The following is an 18,941-nucleotide window of genomic DNA, read 5'->3' as shown; positions in this document are numbered from 1 at the left end:
TCTTCCTGCTGGGAAACAAGCCACAGACTGTGTGATAAGCTTGCTGTGAGGAGCCACTGTCATCTGAGCTGGCTTCTGACCTCTGTCCTCTCTCAGAACCTATGGGTGCCTGCACATTGCTGGGTAGCCTCTCTGCCCTTGGATCTCTCCTGGGCTCCTCCTCTGGGCACATCTGCTGTACCTGGACTGGGTGAAGGTTCCAGAGGCCTCACTTGTGGACGTGGGCCTGGGGGTGAGTGGGCTGGGCTGCTTTCATTCTCCTCCATGTGGCCTCTCCTTGCAGATGAGCCAGGAGCCTCCAGTGAGCTGCTGGGTTCCACAGTGTGGGGAGAGGTGTGTGAGGAGGAGGACCCTGGGAGGCTGGCTTACTGAGAGAACAGGCACAGTCTCCTCAGGTTGCCTGTGGCAGAGCTCTGGGCACTCTTAGCTGTGGGGCCTCTGCTGCTAGGTGGAGTTCCCGCTGAATGTCTGTGTGCAGACTCCTGGACCAGGTTTGAGGCCACAGGAGCTTCTGTTGACACTGTCCAGGTGTCTTTCAGGGGTCATTCTCTGCCACCCAAGGCATGACTTGCAGTGGGGCAGGCCTGATACAGAATGTTCCAGGGCCCTGAGGATGCCTGGACTTTGATCAGTTGCAAACAGGGAGCAGCACTTTAGTACACGGAACAGATCTACTGTCAAGGTCACACACAGGTGTCGTTGCTTTGATACACTGCTGCTTGGAACAATACCTGTCTTGGCCAGTGCATAACATTGGTGCCAAGGTCCCTGTCAGTAGCCACCCTTGAACATTATTGATCTGGGCAGTGGGGATTGCTTTTGCTTTGAACGGACTGAGAGTCTGTGGGTTGAGGCATCATTTCCTAATTATCTTTTGTATCTTACGTAAACCCTCACTTCCTAGGGATGTTCTTTAGACTAAATTGCCAGTATTTTATTGCCATGTCCCTTTCCTCTTGTCTTTAATAATATGCAGCATTCTTCCTACTTTCTTGTCTATGTCCCTGATGCCCAAGAGTTCTGGGAATAGAGGGAATCAGAACTTGGCTTATTACTGTCTAAGAGTGTCTGGATCGCGGTATTGAAACTGGAGATTGACAAATGCTTTGCCTTGTAACTTCCACCACTTCTCCCTTGTCACTCGTTATCTTTGAAACTGCTGACTAAAAAGTGAAAGGTCACTGACCTGATCCCCTCTGACTAGGCCTTAAATAAGAACTGTGTTTAAATGAGCAAAGGCCACACTACATGTGGCTTTTGGCTGGAGTGATACAACCTCTGACATCTTCATGTAACTCAGTGGTCAGCTAGAATTCTTTTTTTTTTAAATTTTTTATTAATTACACTTTATTCATTTTGTATCCCCCCATAAGCCCCTCCCTCCTCCCCTCCTGATACCACCCTCCCTCTCCTTTCTGCATGCATGCCACTCCCCACGTCCACTGATAGGGGAGGTTCTCCTCTCCTTTTTGATTTTAGTCTATCAGTTCTCATCAAAAGTGGCTGCATTGTCCTCTACTGTGTCCTGATAAGGCTGCTCCCCACTCAGGGGGAGGTGATCAACGAGCAGGCCAATCAGATTATGTCAGAGGCAGTCCCTCTTCCCATTACTATGTAACCCACTTGGACATTGAACTGCCATGGGCTACATCTGTGCAAGGGTTCTAGGTTATCTCCATGAATAGTCCTTGGTTGGAGTATGAGTCTCTGGGAAGTTCCCTGTGTTCAAATTTTCTTGTTCTGTTGCTCTCCTTGTGGAGATCCTGTCCTTTCCAGCTCTTACTATTTCCCACTTCTTACATAAAATTCCATTCATTCTGCCCATCAGTTGGCCATCAGGCTCAGCATCTGCTTTGATAGTCTGCAGGGCAGAGGCTTTCAGATGCCCTCTGTGGTAGGTTCCTTGTTTGTTTCCTGTTTTCTTCTTCTGGCTTTCAGAAGCCCTCTGTAGAAGGTTCCTAGGTTGTTTCTTGTTTTCTTCTTCTTCTGATGTCCATCCTCTTTGCCTTTCCGGATGGGGATTGACCGTTTTAGTTAGGGTCCTCTCTCTTACTTAGTTTCTTTAGATGCACATATTTTAGTGGGTTTGTCCTATGTTGTATGCTAAACAGAGAATTCTCTGTGGAGGAATATCGAATGGCAGAGAAGCACTTAAAGAAATGCTCAACCTCATTAGCTATTAGGGAAATGCAAATCAAAACAACCCTGAGATTTCACCTTACACCCATCAGAATGGCCAAGATCAAAAACTCAAGTGACAACACATGCTGGAGAGGATGTGGAGAAAGGTTGGTGGGAATGTAAACTTGTACAACCACTCTGAAAATCAATCTGGCACTTTCTCAGACAACTAGGAATAGCGCTTCCTCAAGATCCAGCCATACCACTCCTAGGCATATATCCAAAAGAGGCTCAAGTACACAAAAAGGACATTTGCTCAACCATGTTTGTAGCAGCTTTATTTGTAATAGCCGGAAGCTGGAAACAACCCAGATGCCCCTCAACTGAAGAACGGATGCAGAAATTGTGGTACATCTATACAATGGAATATTACTCAGCAATGAAAAATAAGGAAATCATGAAATTTGTAGGTAAATGGTGGGACCTGGAAAGGATCATCCTGATTGAGTTGTCCCAGAAGCAAAAAGACACACACAGTATATACTCACTCATATAGACATACAACATAGGACAAACCCACTAAAATATGTGCATCTAGAATTCTTATATCTTGGAGAATCAAGAAAATACATTATATTTTCTATGTATAATAAGCCCTTTACCAATGTCTCTACATCAGTGGTGATTCTGGGTCATCCATCATGCTGCTGGTTATCTTACAGTACGGTTTTCCATTTCTTGGACCTTTCTGAGTAGTGTATACTTCTCCTTTGGTAGCTGTTGACTTACCTTTTTGTCCCCTCTCACAGTTTTCAATTTTCAGCCTTCAGTTAATTCAGGCAGGCTTACTCTGGCCTGCTTCAATTTCATCTCTTCTTTTAAGTAAGAAAGGTATTTCTTTAGAATTATTTTTTGAAGATTTGCCTGAGTTTACTGAAGTACTATTTAGCTACACTAAAGTGTATATTTGAAATACACTGTTTTATTGCTTTTGCCCTATTTAACCAGAACATCTAAGGCAGCGTTTCAACCACCCACCTTGAAAGGACTTTGTGCCCTTTTTAGTCTGCTCCTCTCTCCATCCATCCCCACACAACCACTGGTACATTGTCGGCACATGGACAGTTTCTATTTTCTAGCTTGTATATAAATCATGGGCCATGTTCTCTTTTTGCCTGGCGCCTTTAAGTTTCTTTTCTGTTGTTGCTTTTGTTAACTAGTGTGTCTTTATTGCCCAACAATATCCCAGAAGTGTTTTTAGTTATTTTTATTGGACTACTTGTTTAATGTTACTATAATGAAATACCTGGAATGAAGCATTTGTGAAGACGAGATTTTTTGGCACATGGTTTTGGAGTCATCAGGAAGTAGAGTTGACATGGCTGTCTTCTCTGGCTAGGCCTCATGGCATCACAATAGCAGGAAGGGGGGGTAATCATGAGAATGGGCACAAAAGCAAAAGGAGGAGCCAGAATTTTTTTTTTTTTCCCATCAACATTCTTCAACAACTGACTCAGGGTCCTTCAAACATCCCCTTACTCCCTTTAACAGGTGGCACTTCTGTGACCTCCCAGGAAGTGCCACCCCAAGTTTAAAATTTCCCAACTCCCAATACCATCACTTCCCTGAGGGCTATGCTTTAACACTGGGACCGCTGCGGGACAAACTCAGATCAAGCCCAGACTCATGGTGACTTGAAGCTGCTCATCTTTGACTCTAACAACCCTCAACAACCCTACAAACACCCAAAGCATTTGGAGCTTTGTGCTTTCCTTTCCTTTACGTAAGTACCTGTAATTGTACGATGGCTGAGTTGTGCAGGGAATGCGCTTTTAACTTTCAAAGAACAGTCAAGCTAGTCTGCAAAGCAGCAGTACCAACGTCTGCTCCCAACCAGTGATATGTGGAAGTTTCATTTGTTCTGTATTCTCAGCAGTTTGATCATCGGTCATCTGAAACGTCCATCTTGGAATGTGTGCACTTGTCCAGGTGGCACACTTCTGTTTATCTACCTGTTGTAGTCATTTACCTCACCTCCCAGGGTATTCTTGTCAAGTGAGGCCAGCAATGCCTGGAAATGAAGCTGACAGACAGTCGGCAGCAGTTGTGGAGAGCGTCAGGTCAGCTGGACAATCCTTAGCGAGGATGCAGACCTGCTCGAGGTGAGGTGGAGTCCCAACTATTTCCCTGGGATGGAGGAAAACCCTTTTTTGTTTACGCTCCTCTAACTGGGGTTTACTTCACTTCTAACAGTGAGGTCCCTAACATCCCTAGCGTCTCACCCGGTGCTGGGCTGCCATTCTCATTTCACATCCCAGTGCTTTCTGCTGGCTTTCAAATCAGAAGCCTTGACAGACGGCTGCGTTCAGATCTGTTCTTTCAGAGGTCGCTAACAGCCCTGGTCAAAGTATCCAACTTATCACCAGGTCACTGCTGCACCGCAGGGTTTGTTTAACCAAATACTCCCGCTTCAGATATACATTGTAATGCACCGGGCTCTTTAATCTTTAACTAAACTGTCATTTCACAACGTTATCCAAAAACTGTTTTGGATAGCCGCCTGTACTTATTTCCTTCCGTTTTTTTTTTTTTTTGTGTGTGTGTGTGTGTGTGTGTGTGTGTGTGTGTGTGTGATTAGATTTAATACGTAACAAATCATGACCTTATTTGTAACTGGCAGCATACGTACAACCTTTGTGAACACACAGGAGGCAAGCCCTCTTCCAGGGATGCACGGTTCCTAGGCAGTACTGGATGAATGAGATCTTTTCAGAGTAGAGGAAAGGCCTAAAAATGGCAAGAGAATTGAACTAGATCCCATTTTATCCTGTCTAAAAAGTTTCAGGAACCCTGAATATGCAGGACAAGCGCACCTCTGAGGGAAGATTCCAGCCTGCCCCAGGCGGCCCTGGATGGCTTCACGTAGGACAAAATTAGAGCTTGATCACAGCTTAAGTTTCAGACAAGCAGACCGGCTCACAAGCTCGCTGGTGAGACATTCTTATTGCCCGCCCAGTCCCTAAGCCCCGCCCTGGATCCCGCTCCACCGGACCCACCAATGGTCCCGCCCCTGCCGCTCGCGCCCCGCCCCTACGTGCCGCGGGGAGGCGGGAGGAGCAGTTGGCCCGGAGGAGGCGTGGCCGTGCCGGCGGAGGCGCGGGCGGGCGGTGCGACCTGACTTCAGCTGTGACACCCTCGGAGAGCGGCGGCGGCGGCGGTGCGCGGCGCGGGGCTCCGGACGCGTTCCGCCGTCTCCCGCATCCCGAGTTGGGTGGCGGACTTGGCCTGGATCAACGCAGCGGCGACACCGCTAGTCCCGGTGCAGCTTCGGCCGCTGCACTGGCGCTCAGGAGCAACCCTGCCTGCCCCGGGAGAGCGGCTCTGAGAGTTTCCCCCGGAGAAAGAGCCGGGACGCGCGCATAGAGCCACAGGGGACCCGGAGCCGACCCCAGCAGAGCGGCGGAGAGGTGGGACGCGGGGATCGGAGGGCCGGGGGTGGTTCCCCGAGCTTCTGCTCGGTGTCTGCCTACAAGCTCAGCTCAGACTTTCCAAGTTGCAGCGACTTGAGCGCAGAAGGGGCTTCGTCTTGTCTGTCTGCAGGAGCCCCTGTGAGCGTGTCCCAAGTGAGGAGGTGGCCCCAGCGTTGTCAGAGCAGAGAGGCATGAGGCTAGTGGGGATAGCCCTCTTCCTTTTTTGGACCCAGCGTGATAAATAATCCGAGGAAAACCCACAAGGAGGAAGCCGTTCTGTGTCTGCGTTTTCTGAAGTTGACCTGTCCCCCACTAGTTAGGAATTTACAACACTACGGGAGTGCAAAGGGTTGACTGATTAATTTTAATTAATTTCCATGTCAATTTCTAGGCGGCCCAGCAAAAGGTAATTCTGATGGAAATCATGGAAGATTTAATGTTTGTCTGCAGCAACTTTCTCGACCCCTAAGTCCTGCAACCTCCCGTTCTTTTGTGCTTATAAAGACCCCCGGGCTTCTTTATCCAGAGCTGTTCTGTGTTGGATGGCCATGGGGAGCACCCTGGGCTGCCATCGCTCTATCCCCAGAGACCCCTCGGACCTGTCCCATAACCGCAAATTCAGTGCAGCCTGCAACTTCAGCAACATCCTAGTGAATCAGGAGCGGCTGAACATCAACACGGCCACTGAGGAGGAACTGATGACCTTGCCTGGGGTGACACGTGCAGTGGCCCGAAGCATCGTGGAGTACCGAGAGTATATTGGCGGCTTCAAGAAGGTGGAAGACCTAGCGCTGGTCAGTGGCGTAGGCGCCACCAAATTGGAACAGGTCAAGTTTGAGATCTGCGTGAGCAGCAAGGGTAACTCTGCTCAGCACTCTCCCAGTTCCCTGAGGCGGGATCTGCTGGCTGAGCAGCAGCCTTATCACCTGGCCACCGCTGTACCCCTCACTCCACGAGTCAATATCAACACAGCCACCCTTGCTCAGCTCATGAGTGTCCGGGGCCTCACCGAGAAGATGGCGGTTAGCATCGTGGACTACCGCCGGGAACATGGGCCTTTTCGCAGTGTCGAGGACCTGGTGAGGATGGATGGAATCAATGCAGCCTTCCTGGATAGAATAAGACACCAGGTGTTTGCAGAGAGGTCCAGGCCCCCATCTACCCACACCAATGGAGGTCTTACCTTTACTGCCAAACCTCATCCTAGTCCCACGTCTCTGAGCCTGCAGAGCGAGGACTTGGACCTGCCACCAGGGGGCCCCACGCAGATTATCTCCATGAGGCCCTCTGTGGAGGCCTTTGGAGGTATGAGGGATGGGCGACTCGTGTTTAGGCTGGCCACCTGGAACTTGCAGGGTTGCTCTGTGGAGAAGGCCAATAACCCGGGGGTCCGAGAGGTGGTGTGCATGACGCTTCTGGAAAACAGGTGAGGACAGTAACCACCAAGGGTGCTGGGAGTGAAGGCATGGAGGCCTGGCCTCATCCAAGGATACAAATGAGTGGATCCTTTGGGGTGAGGGAGAGGAAAGAGCTTTTAGTCCATGCTCCTGAGGTTTCAGCCAGTATTGTCACCTAGAGCTGATTACTCAGTGCTGGACCCCCTCCTGAGTTGTGGCTGTGTGAGTGTGGGTTCTGCTTTGTAGTAGGTCTTTGGCTCACAGGGCTTCACGGAGTTTGAATCAGGGACTCAGCGTGGGAACTGAGGCATAGTTTTGCATGACAGAAAAACCTGAGGGTTTTTTTTTCCCCCCAAGTTTTCCTGTGTAGCCCTGACTGTCCTGTAGACCAGGTTGGCCTTGAACTAAGAGAGCCACGTGCCTCTGCCTTCTGAGTGCTGGGATTAAAGGTGTGCAGTACCACTGCCCTGCTAAAAACCTGAGTTTTTAAAAGTTACAATAACGGGAAGGAAAGTAATTTTTTTCCCTTCATATACATCTATTTGCATGGACAGAATCATAGTATTTGAAAACACCCACATTGTATTTGCCAGGGAGCTGTGAACAAAGCATTTAGCATCCTATTCCTTGTTGAACTTAACTTGGCTTTTAGCATGCTCCTCCTCCTTTTCCACAGCCAGAAAAGGCCAGTTTGGTTGTAGATACTGGCGGATTGTTCCTTCTGAACTGAAGGAGAAAGGACTGGCAGGTCCAGCCAATGGGAGAGCATGTTTCCAATGTTTGTAGGAACATGTGCTAACTCCCTACACAGCACAGCAGTGCATCAGGGCTGGAACTCCTGCTGTTTGTAAAATGATGTGCATTGTAATGCCGTTAGCGCCTTACCGTGTCGGAATTCCTCAGATCCTGATCTGCAGGGATCTGGGGTGCAATCCATGCTGGTTGTTCCTTGCCGCCCTCCTTTGAGGAGGTTGACCTGCTTGGCAAGGTGGTTTCTTGGTGTTTGGAAGTGAGGAATGAACTCTCAGGGTAGAACTTCGGAATTGTGGCAGGTCAACAGTACAGATTAGTGAGGAGGAAAGCGGGCTACAATGTTTTCTTGGCACTGTCCCATGGTACGTTCTCATTGCCGAGGAGAGAGAGGACTGCACAACGGATCAGAGAAAGGGACCAGGAGACCACTGAGGTCTCGTCTCCCTGCTGTGTTGCATTGCCTGTTTGTCATCCGAACTCATTCGTTCTGCAAACTCACCTTCTTCGTAGCCCTGTAGACACATTGGGATGGGCTTGGTGATTGTGCTCCTGCACAGCTGCTGCGGGCACAGCAGCATGCTTGCTTAATTCCCATCAGGGGGTTTCTTACGGCCCAGTGTAAAGAGAAGAACGAGGCAGAATCTGAAGTCTCTCAGTCTGGGCGATCTCATGGGTAGTCCTTGTCCATTTATTCCGTCAGTGTGACCCTAGACTGGTACCATCAACCAGTGCCTAAGAAGCTCTGGGGTCAAAGAAGGTCACCACCTCTCCTGGTGCTTCTGGTAAACTCCAGAACTTGAGATGCACCCTGTTCTTTGCTGAGCCATCTCAGTCCTGCCTAGTTTCCTTTTAAAGACCCTCCCCTTGAATTGTCTTCTGTGACTTTGTGTGGAGCGTTTCTGTAACTTTGTTGTTACTTTATTCCTGCCTTTGACTGTTCCTGGCCTCTCTGAAGTCATTTGCTCCCATAGCATTCAGTCTGGGCAGGGATTAAGGGCGTTATTGGTTTCTAGGAGGTATGAATGTGGAGAGTGGAAGAAGGGACTGCAGTCCTGGCTACTTGGGAGCTACTCAGGCAGCTGGCCTGGCGGTGGGTAAAGGATGGAATCGCCAGAGCCTGCCCTGAGAAGAGCAGTAACGATTCTTGTCCAGCATGGAGTCCCTGGGATCTTGTTCTTTTGGCTCTTTGGATTTCTTAGAAGAATACCGACAACATTTAGCTTCTGACTTCAGGCAGGTTTGCCCAAACCCAACGAAGTGTAGAAGGGAACTCGTGTAATAAAGCAGTGGGGAGGTGACCTCCATCTCTGCTGTGTCCTCACACTATGCAAACGAAGATGTCCTATGAGTTGGTGACTCCTTTGGCCTGATCACAATTCAGTCAGTAGTCTGAGGAATCCTAGCATATAGTTAGTGTCTGGTAAAACCTAAGTAAGAGGCTTAGCGCCTGATCCAGGCAAAGCTGGAGTGGGATCATTTGCCTGTGTGACTGTCCTAGGGTACCAGAAGCTGCCCCAGAGTCCTTGAGGACAGGAGGCAGTGCCAGAGTGCCAAGAGCTGTGGTCTCACACTGATTCACAGAAGTTTCTCAACATCCCAGTAGCTCCCTTTGTTAATAACAGGAAGCGTATTTGGTGTGAGCATGTGTGGATCATGTAGATTTCCAGGTGCTGGCTCTTATTTTCATAGGTGTATACTTGTACTAGAAGAGTGTCTGTGTTTAGGGTGTGCCTTTGCATTTTTCTGACAGCTTCCACACCCATTTGATCTCCCCAGGAACTATAAAAAGTAGGGAATATTTGCTTGTTTTAGAGATTCTCCATCTTTGAGTGAGAAAGCAGGAGAAAGGAGTTAAACCTGCCTCTGGAACAGCTCCTTTGTGACTCACCTGGGACAAGGACCGAGACCAGTTGACTATACCCTACTCCTCACAAGTGTGCTGCTTGCTTAGGCACAGCATCTCTACACTGCTTCTTGGCTAGTGTCCCACACTGTGTGAACCAAAGGTGTCTGCCACCTCCTTTGCCAGTCACAGACATTAAGTCCATTAGAAAGCAAGCCTTGGGCAGCTTTGTAGAGGGAATTTCCTGTCTCTTAGCTTCTTTTCTGTGGGTGCTGCTCATCAAGTGTGTGCTTTTTCTTAGAGGAAATGTACCTGTGTGGGGATTGGAGTCTACTGAGCTGGCACGCTGCTGATTCAATAGAAGGACACATCTGAGTTATAAGGAGCCATGTTTTGCATGTGAACCCTAAGGCAGGACCTCCCAGAGCTAATTCCAATCACCAGGAACCTTCTGGGGACACCACGTTATGGCATGTGGTGTCTATGCAGGGACGGCTTCATCAGATTGATTTACCAAACCTTGTTCTTAGGCAGTGCTCTTCCTCCTTCAGTGTTTATGGAGCAAGAATGAAAGAAAATGCTTCTGCTGAAATGCAAAATGCGGTGACAGTCAGCTTGAGCAATGGTCCTTCAGCGTTTGTTTATTTATTGCTGAGTAATCATTCTAGCTTAAAGCATCCCTTTGGATTCTGAAGATAAACGTGGGGAGAGCTGACAGGTAATCTCCAAAAAAAATAAAGAGATTTGCCTTCCCAGTTGCCTGTTTCCCTCATATTCTATATCAGAAGGAAACTCCAAGTGTCAAAGTAGTTAGCTTTTTAATGGTTTTAATCTTATTTCTTGCCAAGTCCTCATTGGCAAAACACAGGTAATGGCTGGCAATAGGGACAGTTATGAAAAAAACAAAACAAAACCCACCAACAACAGATTTTAGTCTGTCAGACTAGATTAGTGGAATCAACATAGACAGGATTCATTTTGTCTTTCAGTTCATTCATTAAAAAATTTGTATTGAATGTACATTTGATGTGTACGTGTATAAACACAGTTCAGGGATCAGCTCGGCTCTCCTCCATGCAGAATTAAGTACCTGTCAGTCAGTTTGTATGGCTCAATGTTGAAACAGTGTGGTGAACCCAGATTTTTTTGCTAACCCACAGAGACTGATTTGGTATTGTATTTCTTTCCATCTGAATAACTGGCTCATGTTGGGGAATTAAAAAGTAGGAAGATGAACCAAATATAATATCCAGGGGGCAAAACCTCTCAGCAATCCTCTTAAAGTAGACATGGTGACATCTCTTTTGATAGCTGTGGAAACAGAGACTCTGAGGGTTGAGATAACAACGTAGTGGCCTTAAGAAATATAGATAGGCTGAGCAGGGAGGCAGAGACAGGCACATCTCTGTGAGTTCGAGGCCATCTTGGTCTACAAAGTGAGTCCAGGACAAGCAAGGCTACACAAAGAAACCCTGTCTTATAAAAAAAGAAAGGAAGAAAGGAAGAAAGAAATAAATATAGATAGATAGATAGACAGATTCTGGAGCCAGGATTTGAAGCTAGGCATTTGTCTGATTTCAAAGTCAGGACTGAGTGCATATTTTACCAAATTCAATATGTCCTTCCATGTTCTGTTTCTGACCCTAGCCGGTCCATAGTTCAGTTTCCTCCCTGTCTTGGATCAATCATCAGGGCTTTGTAAGAAGCATGGCTTCACCCAGATCCCTGAAACAGTCCCAGCCTCAGGAGGCCTCCGTGCCTTTCCTGTTTTTGTTCCTCCAAAGGATGGGGTGGTAGCCAGATGTGTTGAGCAAATTCAGAGGACGCCAAGGCCTCTCTTCTTGGCCTTAACTGTGAGTTTGAGACCTTGGGCTCCCCTCCAAGGTGGAGTTCCGGTTTGCAGAGCCAAGGAATTCTGGGTCATTTCCAGACAGAAAGGTGGTCCGCATGAAGACTGTTGTGCCTTTGTAAGAGAAGGTGGGGTGCGTAAAGGGAGGTCTCGGTGTGGGCATCACTCGGGGTTTGTTTCACAGAAAGGAAAGGGGTTATGTTTGTTTTTTAAAAAGGCTGAGTTTCTTTGGGGTCTAATGTCAAGGTCCTGTGGAGGTTTGATACTGTTGATTTTTCCAGGTGATTAAACATTCAGTCAGGCAATTTTTTTTTTTTTTTTTCTGGGTCTGAGGCTGTTTCAGGCAAAGCCAGTGCTTTCATTTAACTTCCCTCTGGATAGGAAGATAAGCATGTCAGCACACAGGTACCTAGTGACAGGTAGGTGCAAAGACTGAGGATGATGGAGATGAGGCAAAGAGAAGCTTGTTTAGATAAATGGAAATCAGGGAAGGTCTTGTCCAGATGCTGGATATATGGCAAGATATCCAGATATGGAAAATCTGGGGGTGGAGGTAGAGGCTAGTGAGATGAATTCTTGTCACACTGTTATGGCTGCTTTGGATGAAGTGGGTGGAAATGACCTAGTGAGAGGTAAAAAACTGAAGGCATTTGTCTGTCTGGGATGATGTAAGGATCAGGTGGTGATGTGTTTGAAACACTTTGAAATTCCTAGAAGACGGGCTCAGAAATTCTGAAATTCAGAAATTCTGTGGCCAACTGGCATGCTTCTGCACTGTGTGAACATGACACAACTCTGACCTCACAGCTTGCTCTGCCCTGTGCATGCTGTACTTTGGGCAAGGGGTAGCGTCTTGGGCAACCATAGCAGCTTGAGGCTATGGCCTGTCCTCTGTCCCAGAGTGGCATCTGGCAAGGCCCTATTTGCTTTTAACATCGATGACGTGTCGAACAAGGTCATGCTTAGGGACTGTAGGTAACTTTTTGTCAGAAGATATTTATGACAGTTCGTTTCCTTGATGGTTGAGCACCCAGTCTATGCTTCTTCCTCTATGGAGTCAGTGCACAGAGACCTGCCCTGTGTTGAGGAAACTGACAGTCTTGAAGGAGGTAGGAATGTGACAGATCGTTATCAAGGCATTGTGACATATGAGAGAGGAAGTGAATAGTGCTGAGGGCCAGAGAGCACAGGGACTGGCTACCAGTGTGCTTGGTTCCACTGGGTATGTGGAAACTTCAGCCTTAGGGGAGAGCGAGGACCTTGGGAACAAGCTCACTGGGAGGGAGGCTGGCATTTAAAGGAAAAAGATGCAGCAACAATTAGAGTTATTAGTTAGCAGACCTTCCATGCCTTCCTCTTCCTGCAGAGCTAAAGACTAAGGACCAAACCGAGCTCTCTACTCAGACTTATAATGTATAATACTTAGAAACACAGGACATTGCTTCTAGAATAGCATACAAATAATCAGCACAAGAAGCTACTGCCTTTAACATAATTCTTTGAGCCTTGCATAGTGATACACCTTTAATCTCAGCGCTGGGGAAGTAGAAGCAGGTACAGTTCTTTGAGTTCAAGACTACCCTGGTCTACACAGCAAATTTCTAGACAGCCAATCCCTGTCTTAAACAAACAATAAACAAACCAAATGTCTTAATCCATAATTCCTTAATTATATTTGCTAGTAGCATATGAAATGATGCATTTTACTACAATTCCATTTGCTCCTCACAGATACCTTCCTGTCTGTATCCTGTAGAGGCAGCAAGGCAGGCTCCCATACTTAGTAACTCTTCAAATTAGAACATTAAGGAGATGCTGCAAAAATGCTGGGTGAAAGCATCCTGACCTTACTCCGTATGATTGCACACAGGCCTTATTCTGCATCACTGTTATTGTAGTGTTATGATTGATAGCTGCTGCATGTGTGGATCCTGGTGGCTAGGAGCCTGTGGAGGGTATGAAGAGTAAACATGTCATGTAAAAGAAGTCTGGAATTCCTCCCAAGTCCCTGAAAAAAAAACCCTGTGTCCTCCCCCCCCCCCCCCGGGCCCTCGTTATAGTTCTCTAACTAATGTTGATTTGTGCTTATTCCCAACCAGCCCTTGTTTCCTGAGGATTCTATTTTGGTCCAGCCATTACCTGATTAAGTTGTTAGGCCTGGCCTTTGATTGTGAGGCTGCTGTCAAGTCCTGAAATGGAGTGCTTCACCAGGGGAATGCTGTCCTGCCTGTCCCTGTCTCCCACATTCTGCTGTTCTAGGGATCTGCAGTCTTCTTAACTGATTGAACTCTGGAGGGTCACATTGATACTTTTTCAATTCAGGCTAAAAGCATGCAGTCTGGGAGGGAGGTTTAAGATAAATTGCTTTTTAAAATATTGATCCAGTAACTAATAACCTCTCCTAAAGCTGTTTGAGCAAATTCAGTCTGACTTACATTTCTTAAAAAACCCTTTTAAAGAAATTAATGTTCTTCTTCTTTGTTTTTTTAATAGAATAACCGGTTTTGTCATGGTAGTTTCATGCGCGTGTAATGAGCATGTTAACATTCACCATCCACCATTATTCTCGTGTAGCCCCACTGCTGTTTTCACTGCTTTCCCCAAATAGACCCTTTCAACAGTGTCACATCTTTAAAAACAATCTGGATCCCACATTTGAGAGGAAACATGACATATTTGTCTTCAGTTGGCTTATTTCTTTTGACACAATGTTCTCTAGTTCCATCCATTTTTTTTTTCCTGCAAATGACACAATTTTGTTTTCTGTTATTTTAAGTAGAAGAAAAAGTAAAACAATTGTGGTCTGAAAGTTCCAATGATTGGCTTTCCTGTGGACTCCATTTCCTCTTTTTATTTCTTGGTAGGAGCCTTTGCTGCTGCAGATCCTGGTATCATTTTGCCATTTGTTCTTGTTAGCACAGCAATCTCCCATCTTAAACCTTAAAGTCTCACTTTAAACAGCAGAATACTTCATGTTTGTCTCCCTACCTGATGGGGCTGGAGCTTTTATATCTGTTTCGTAAGAGTACTATGCTGAGAACAAAAACTGATAGTTACCGCTGGACTTGCTGTGGCTGAGGTCTGAGCCTGGCCAATGTCACCTATGGCCATCATCATTGTCTCTGACTAATAGACGTAAAAAGGGGTTGCTCAGGGAAGCCAAGACCTCTGCCAGGGTCACATGGCTTTTCAATAGTGGAGTATGAATTATAGTCACATCAGTTAGTGTCTAAGTTTGATGGTTGGAAAGTACCTGTAAGTTCATCAAATCTCAGTGCAGCCTGTGTGTGGCTGGCCTAGCTGCTCTCCTACTCACTCTGCCCTGAGATCTTTCAGTATTCAGATATATAGCAATGCTATCATGAGTGCATGTGTTTGCTCTGGCCTTTGCTTCACCAAAGTGGAGCAAGGATATTGCCAAAGCAAACTGGGGTATAATAACTTTTGAGTCTTTTGTAGTTATCTTGCCCATAGCTTTTTTGACAGAATTTTCTTACATAATTTGTTTTTATAGAATTCTTCCAAACGTTTCTCTTCATTTTCTTAGGAACAAATTTTCTTTATGTTCATGTTTCTTGTTCGTGAATTGATGTCATATTTTAGGAGATGGTAGTAATGTGTGAAACCAGCATTAACAGTCTAGGCACAGATATAGCTGGCTTATGGCAAGCACAGGATGCCATAGGCATGGCTGATTTAATCAGGAATGATCAGTGTGCTATGGGCCTCCCAAGTCTGAGCTGACAGAGGAAGGAGTCAGTCTGGTGGGTCTCTTGAGTTGAAGTTGCAGAAAACAAAACAAAACAAAACAAACCTCTTTGTGTGTGTGTGTGTATGTGTGGATGAACCTCCAAACATTAGCCAGGTATGGTGGCACATGGGTGTCTTTCCAGCATTTGGGAGGCAGAGGCAGGAGAATTGTGGATTTAAGGTCCTCCTGAGCTGCATAGACCCCATCTCAAACAAAACAAAATAATAATAATAATGAAACTCAATCAAACAAAAACAAAACAAAAAATAAACACTGACACCTGTGCCCAGGCTATGTAGTATAAAGGGTATTGCTGGGTATGGAGACTGAAGATTCTGGGCAGTAAGTCAAGTTGTTATTCACTCATCATTTTCCTCAAAGTTGACTCAAAAGATGTGGCTAGTTATAAACTCACAAGTTGATTGCTCCAGTGTACCAATTCTCCCTAAATATTTCATTTCAGCTTTCAGAAAGGTAAAAGGCAATGGACTTTCATGTTATTTTATTTTTCTTTAACACTTACATTGGTCAGCAGGTTTTAAAACAGTTGGTTCTCAGCCCAAGGGTCATGACCCTCTTTTGGGGTCCAAGAACCCTTTTACAAGGATTGCATATCAGGTACTCTACATATCAGACAGTTATATTGCAATTCATAACAGTAGAAAAATTACAATTATGAAGTAGCAATGAAATAATTTTATGGTTGGGGGGTCACTACAACATGAGGAACTGTATTTTAGCGACCCAGCATTAAAAAGGTTGAGAACCACTGTTTTAAAATTTATTGCTTATGAAATCTGTGAATTACTCTGAGCCAGAATAGATTTTTAAGAAGGAAGGCTGGATTTGATGCCTTATAAAACATTTTTCCAAGTTTCAAAATTTACACAGTCTTTTAAAATTGTTCTGAATTGAATTTTAAAGTTTATTTATTTTTTAATGTAAAAAATCTGTGAGATTTCCCAGTGGTTGAGGCAAACATTTCAGAGTATGTGAATTGAACTGAACACAGTCAAATAGCAGGCAAAATGGTAATAATCTTGTATTATGGTAATTTTGATGATTCTACATTTATAATATAAGCAATTGTTAGTTATTGCTAGTTTTTACTTAGAAGTAAAATTCGCTTTTGCCTTTCTAACTCTAGGATAAACTTAATTGAAGAACATCTAAGATGTTCAAAATGTTAGCATTTGTAACCACTTATCTATGAAAAGCAAAAATTTATTGATATTAGCCAAACAAATCAAGACATAGAAATAACCTGAAGGATGAATGGGAGGCAATATTACAATAGCTATTCATAAGCCCTGATACAGTAGTATTTATTTATTTATTTATATTTATTTTATTTATATTCATTTATTTATATTTATAGTCTTTTGAAACAGGGTATCACTGTGTAGCCCTGGCTGGTCTAGAACTCTATATAGACCTTGCTGGCCTCTGATTCCGAGATCTGCCTGCTTCTATCTCCTGTATGCTGGGATTAGAGGTGTGTACCACCACACCAGGCTCAGATATAGTATTTGTGTTCATAAAACTCACCGTTTTAGGCCAAGGGGTGCACTGTGGAGCTTGAGGCAAGATGGTGTCCAGGAATCCTGAGCTCCATCATGAGACCCTGTAGTCTCTTAAGGCCCGTCACTCCCCTCAGTCAAAATCAAAAAAGGAAGAGAAGGAAGAAAAGGAGGGCCGAATGGTGTCTGGGTGATAGTTTGATTGATCGGTTCTGTTGGTGAGAGTTGTATTCTTAGATGTATACATTCCTTCTAAGTTGCAGAAGTCTCTTCTACTCTGGTTGTATTCACTAGGAAGGAAAGGAACGTGACCTCTATTTTCTGCCAAGTGCCTGGAATTCTGAGGAGGAGGAGCAATTGTTTCTGTAGTTGAGGTGGTGTATTAGTCAACAGGGTTGCCGTGATCAAGCGCTGGGCAGCCCAAACAGCTGAAATTCATTGTCTCAGTGCTGGATCGAAGAACCACGACCAGGGACTTAGCAGTAGTCTTTGTTTTATGTTTCCCTGAGGCTGGGTCCCTGCTCTCCCTGGGGACCTTCATCTCTCTTTGTTTTCACATGGCCCTTCTTCCTTTACGAACCCAAGTCTCTTCTCCTGTGAGGACAACAGTTGTACTGGTTGAGGGGATGGCTCATTTTGCAGACCCCTACTTCAAATAGTCACATTCTGAGGTACTATGGATTAGAACCTGTGAAGTTTGAGGGGACATTATCATTCAGTGTGTAAGGAGATAATTTAGAAAGAATTGATCAGTGTGTCTTTCTTGGCCATTTGTCAGGAAGATAAACCTCTAAATTTTTCTGCTGAGATAATTTAAAAGTATCCAGTGCACAGAGTAAGGCTGGCATCCAGTCCCTGGGGTGACAGTGTCCTCTGACACGAGGGTGAGGGTAGCTAGGTCTGGCCTAGCTTTTGGGAGCTGGGGTTAGTTTTCTCTGCACTGACCTTCAGAGGTGCCAGTCTGGGCACCCTCCTGGGAAAGCTGCATTGCCCTGTAGCCGGTGTTCCACCTTCACTCCCGCGCAGCATCCTTTACTCTGCCAACTCTGGTGCTTACTTACACTTAGCCCCAGGTAATATTGATGCATGAACTTGCCAGACCCTCGGCACTAACTTCAGGTAGGGATTTAGCGTCTGTCTGCTGTTTAGACCTGCAGTGAGAAGGTGACATCCAGAGTGCCTGTCGTAGAGCCAATGCAAACCAAGCTTTCTTTGACTTTTGTTAAAGAGCCCGCCCATCCAGATCTCCTGGATCAGACCATGCAATTGCATGTGGATGCCATCCACTCTCCTAAACTGAAGGTTTCACAAAGGCACCTGTGTTCAGTGTCATAATTTTGGCACAGTAGCACCAAGAAATTCGTGGCAAGAATATGTTGGTCACATTTATTGTTTAATTTGTTTCAAGTGCCATTGTAAGTATTTTTATATTCAGTAACTAGCTTCACCCTCACACCAAAATGTGGGTACAGTACATTCACCGAATACATGAGTGTAGCGGGACTTGCCAGTGGTATAATTAATGACTTGAGACTTCTATATAGTGTAAAGCTTAGGCCTTTTGCTTGGGCAGTCTCCTGGCTACTCTAAACTTAACCTGAGTAACTAGCTTATGACCTGCCATGCGATTAGCTCTATGCCTTTCTCTGCTCTGTTGCAGTCTGTGTCAGTTCTCTTCGTGGCTGCTCTTGAATCTCCCACATCTGGCTCTTCAATCAGCATCCCTTTCTCTCCTGGATGTCCCACCCTCCACTTCCTGTCTGGATATTAGCCGTCAGCTATTTGTTACAACCACTCAGGACCTCTGATACAATTCTAGATTGCCTGTAGGCAAATGGGGAAGCATGAATATTTACAAAACATAAGGCTGGTGATGGGCCATAGAAATGACAGTTCCAATATCCTGCCAGCATTCGGTGCTCTGCCGGTACAGAATTAACACACCTTCACACAATGTGAAGAAAAAGTCACCCCAGCACACGGGAACTTCCTTGAAGAATCTAAGCAAGCTTGCAGGAGGTCTCTCAGCTGGTGAACAGGGAGCAGGCTCGGTCTCCTCTATAAATAGAGTTAGAGAATCGGTAAATGTGGAGAGACCACAGCAGGTCCAGAACAGGACAGTTCTATACCTCGAGGGGCTAGAGAGATGGCGTGAGCTGTGGGAAGGGACCCTGAGTCATGGACGGAGCTCAAGGTGGTTGTCAGTCAGTGTGTCAGGAAGTCACCCTGTCTGTCAC

The 18,941-nt window shown here is 45.8% G+C and overlaps 1 protein-coding gene across 2 annotated transcripts in view; it reads left to right on the top strand.

The window, feature by feature from the left end:
• The first annotated feature begins 2,662 nt into the window (after window positions 1-2,662).
• The window catches only part of Eepd1 (endonuclease/exonuclease/phosphatase family domain containing 1), a 109,171-nt gene continuing 92,892 nt past the window's right edge, over window positions 2,663-18,941 (top strand). The window contains exons 1-4 of one of the 2 annotated variants that reach the window (XM_055601388.1): window positions 2,663-4,283; window positions 4,961-5,588; window positions 5,983-5,997; window positions 6,118-7,017. In XM_055601388.1, the coding sequence (XP_055457363.1) occupies window positions 6,134-7,017 (884 nt within the window). In that variant the 5' untranslated portion in view covers window positions 2,663-4,283; window positions 4,961-5,588; window positions 5,983-5,997; window positions 6,118-6,133. Of the gene's footprint in view, window positions 4,284-4,821; window positions 5,589-5,982; window positions 7,018-18,941 lie in introns of those variants that run through there. The other variant, XM_055601387.1, reaches the window with a different exon arrangement.

The sequence above is a fragment of the Psammomys obesus genome, unplaced genomic scaffold, assembly GCF_907164565.1.
Source record: "Psammomys obesus unplaced genomic scaffold, mPsaObe1.curated_primary_1811, whole genome shotgun sequence".
Classification (NCBI taxonomy): domain Eukaryota; kingdom Metazoa; phylum Chordata; class Mammalia; order Rodentia; family Muridae; genus Psammomys; species Psammomys obesus.
This window is presented reverse-complemented; position numbering and strand designations above follow the sequence as displayed.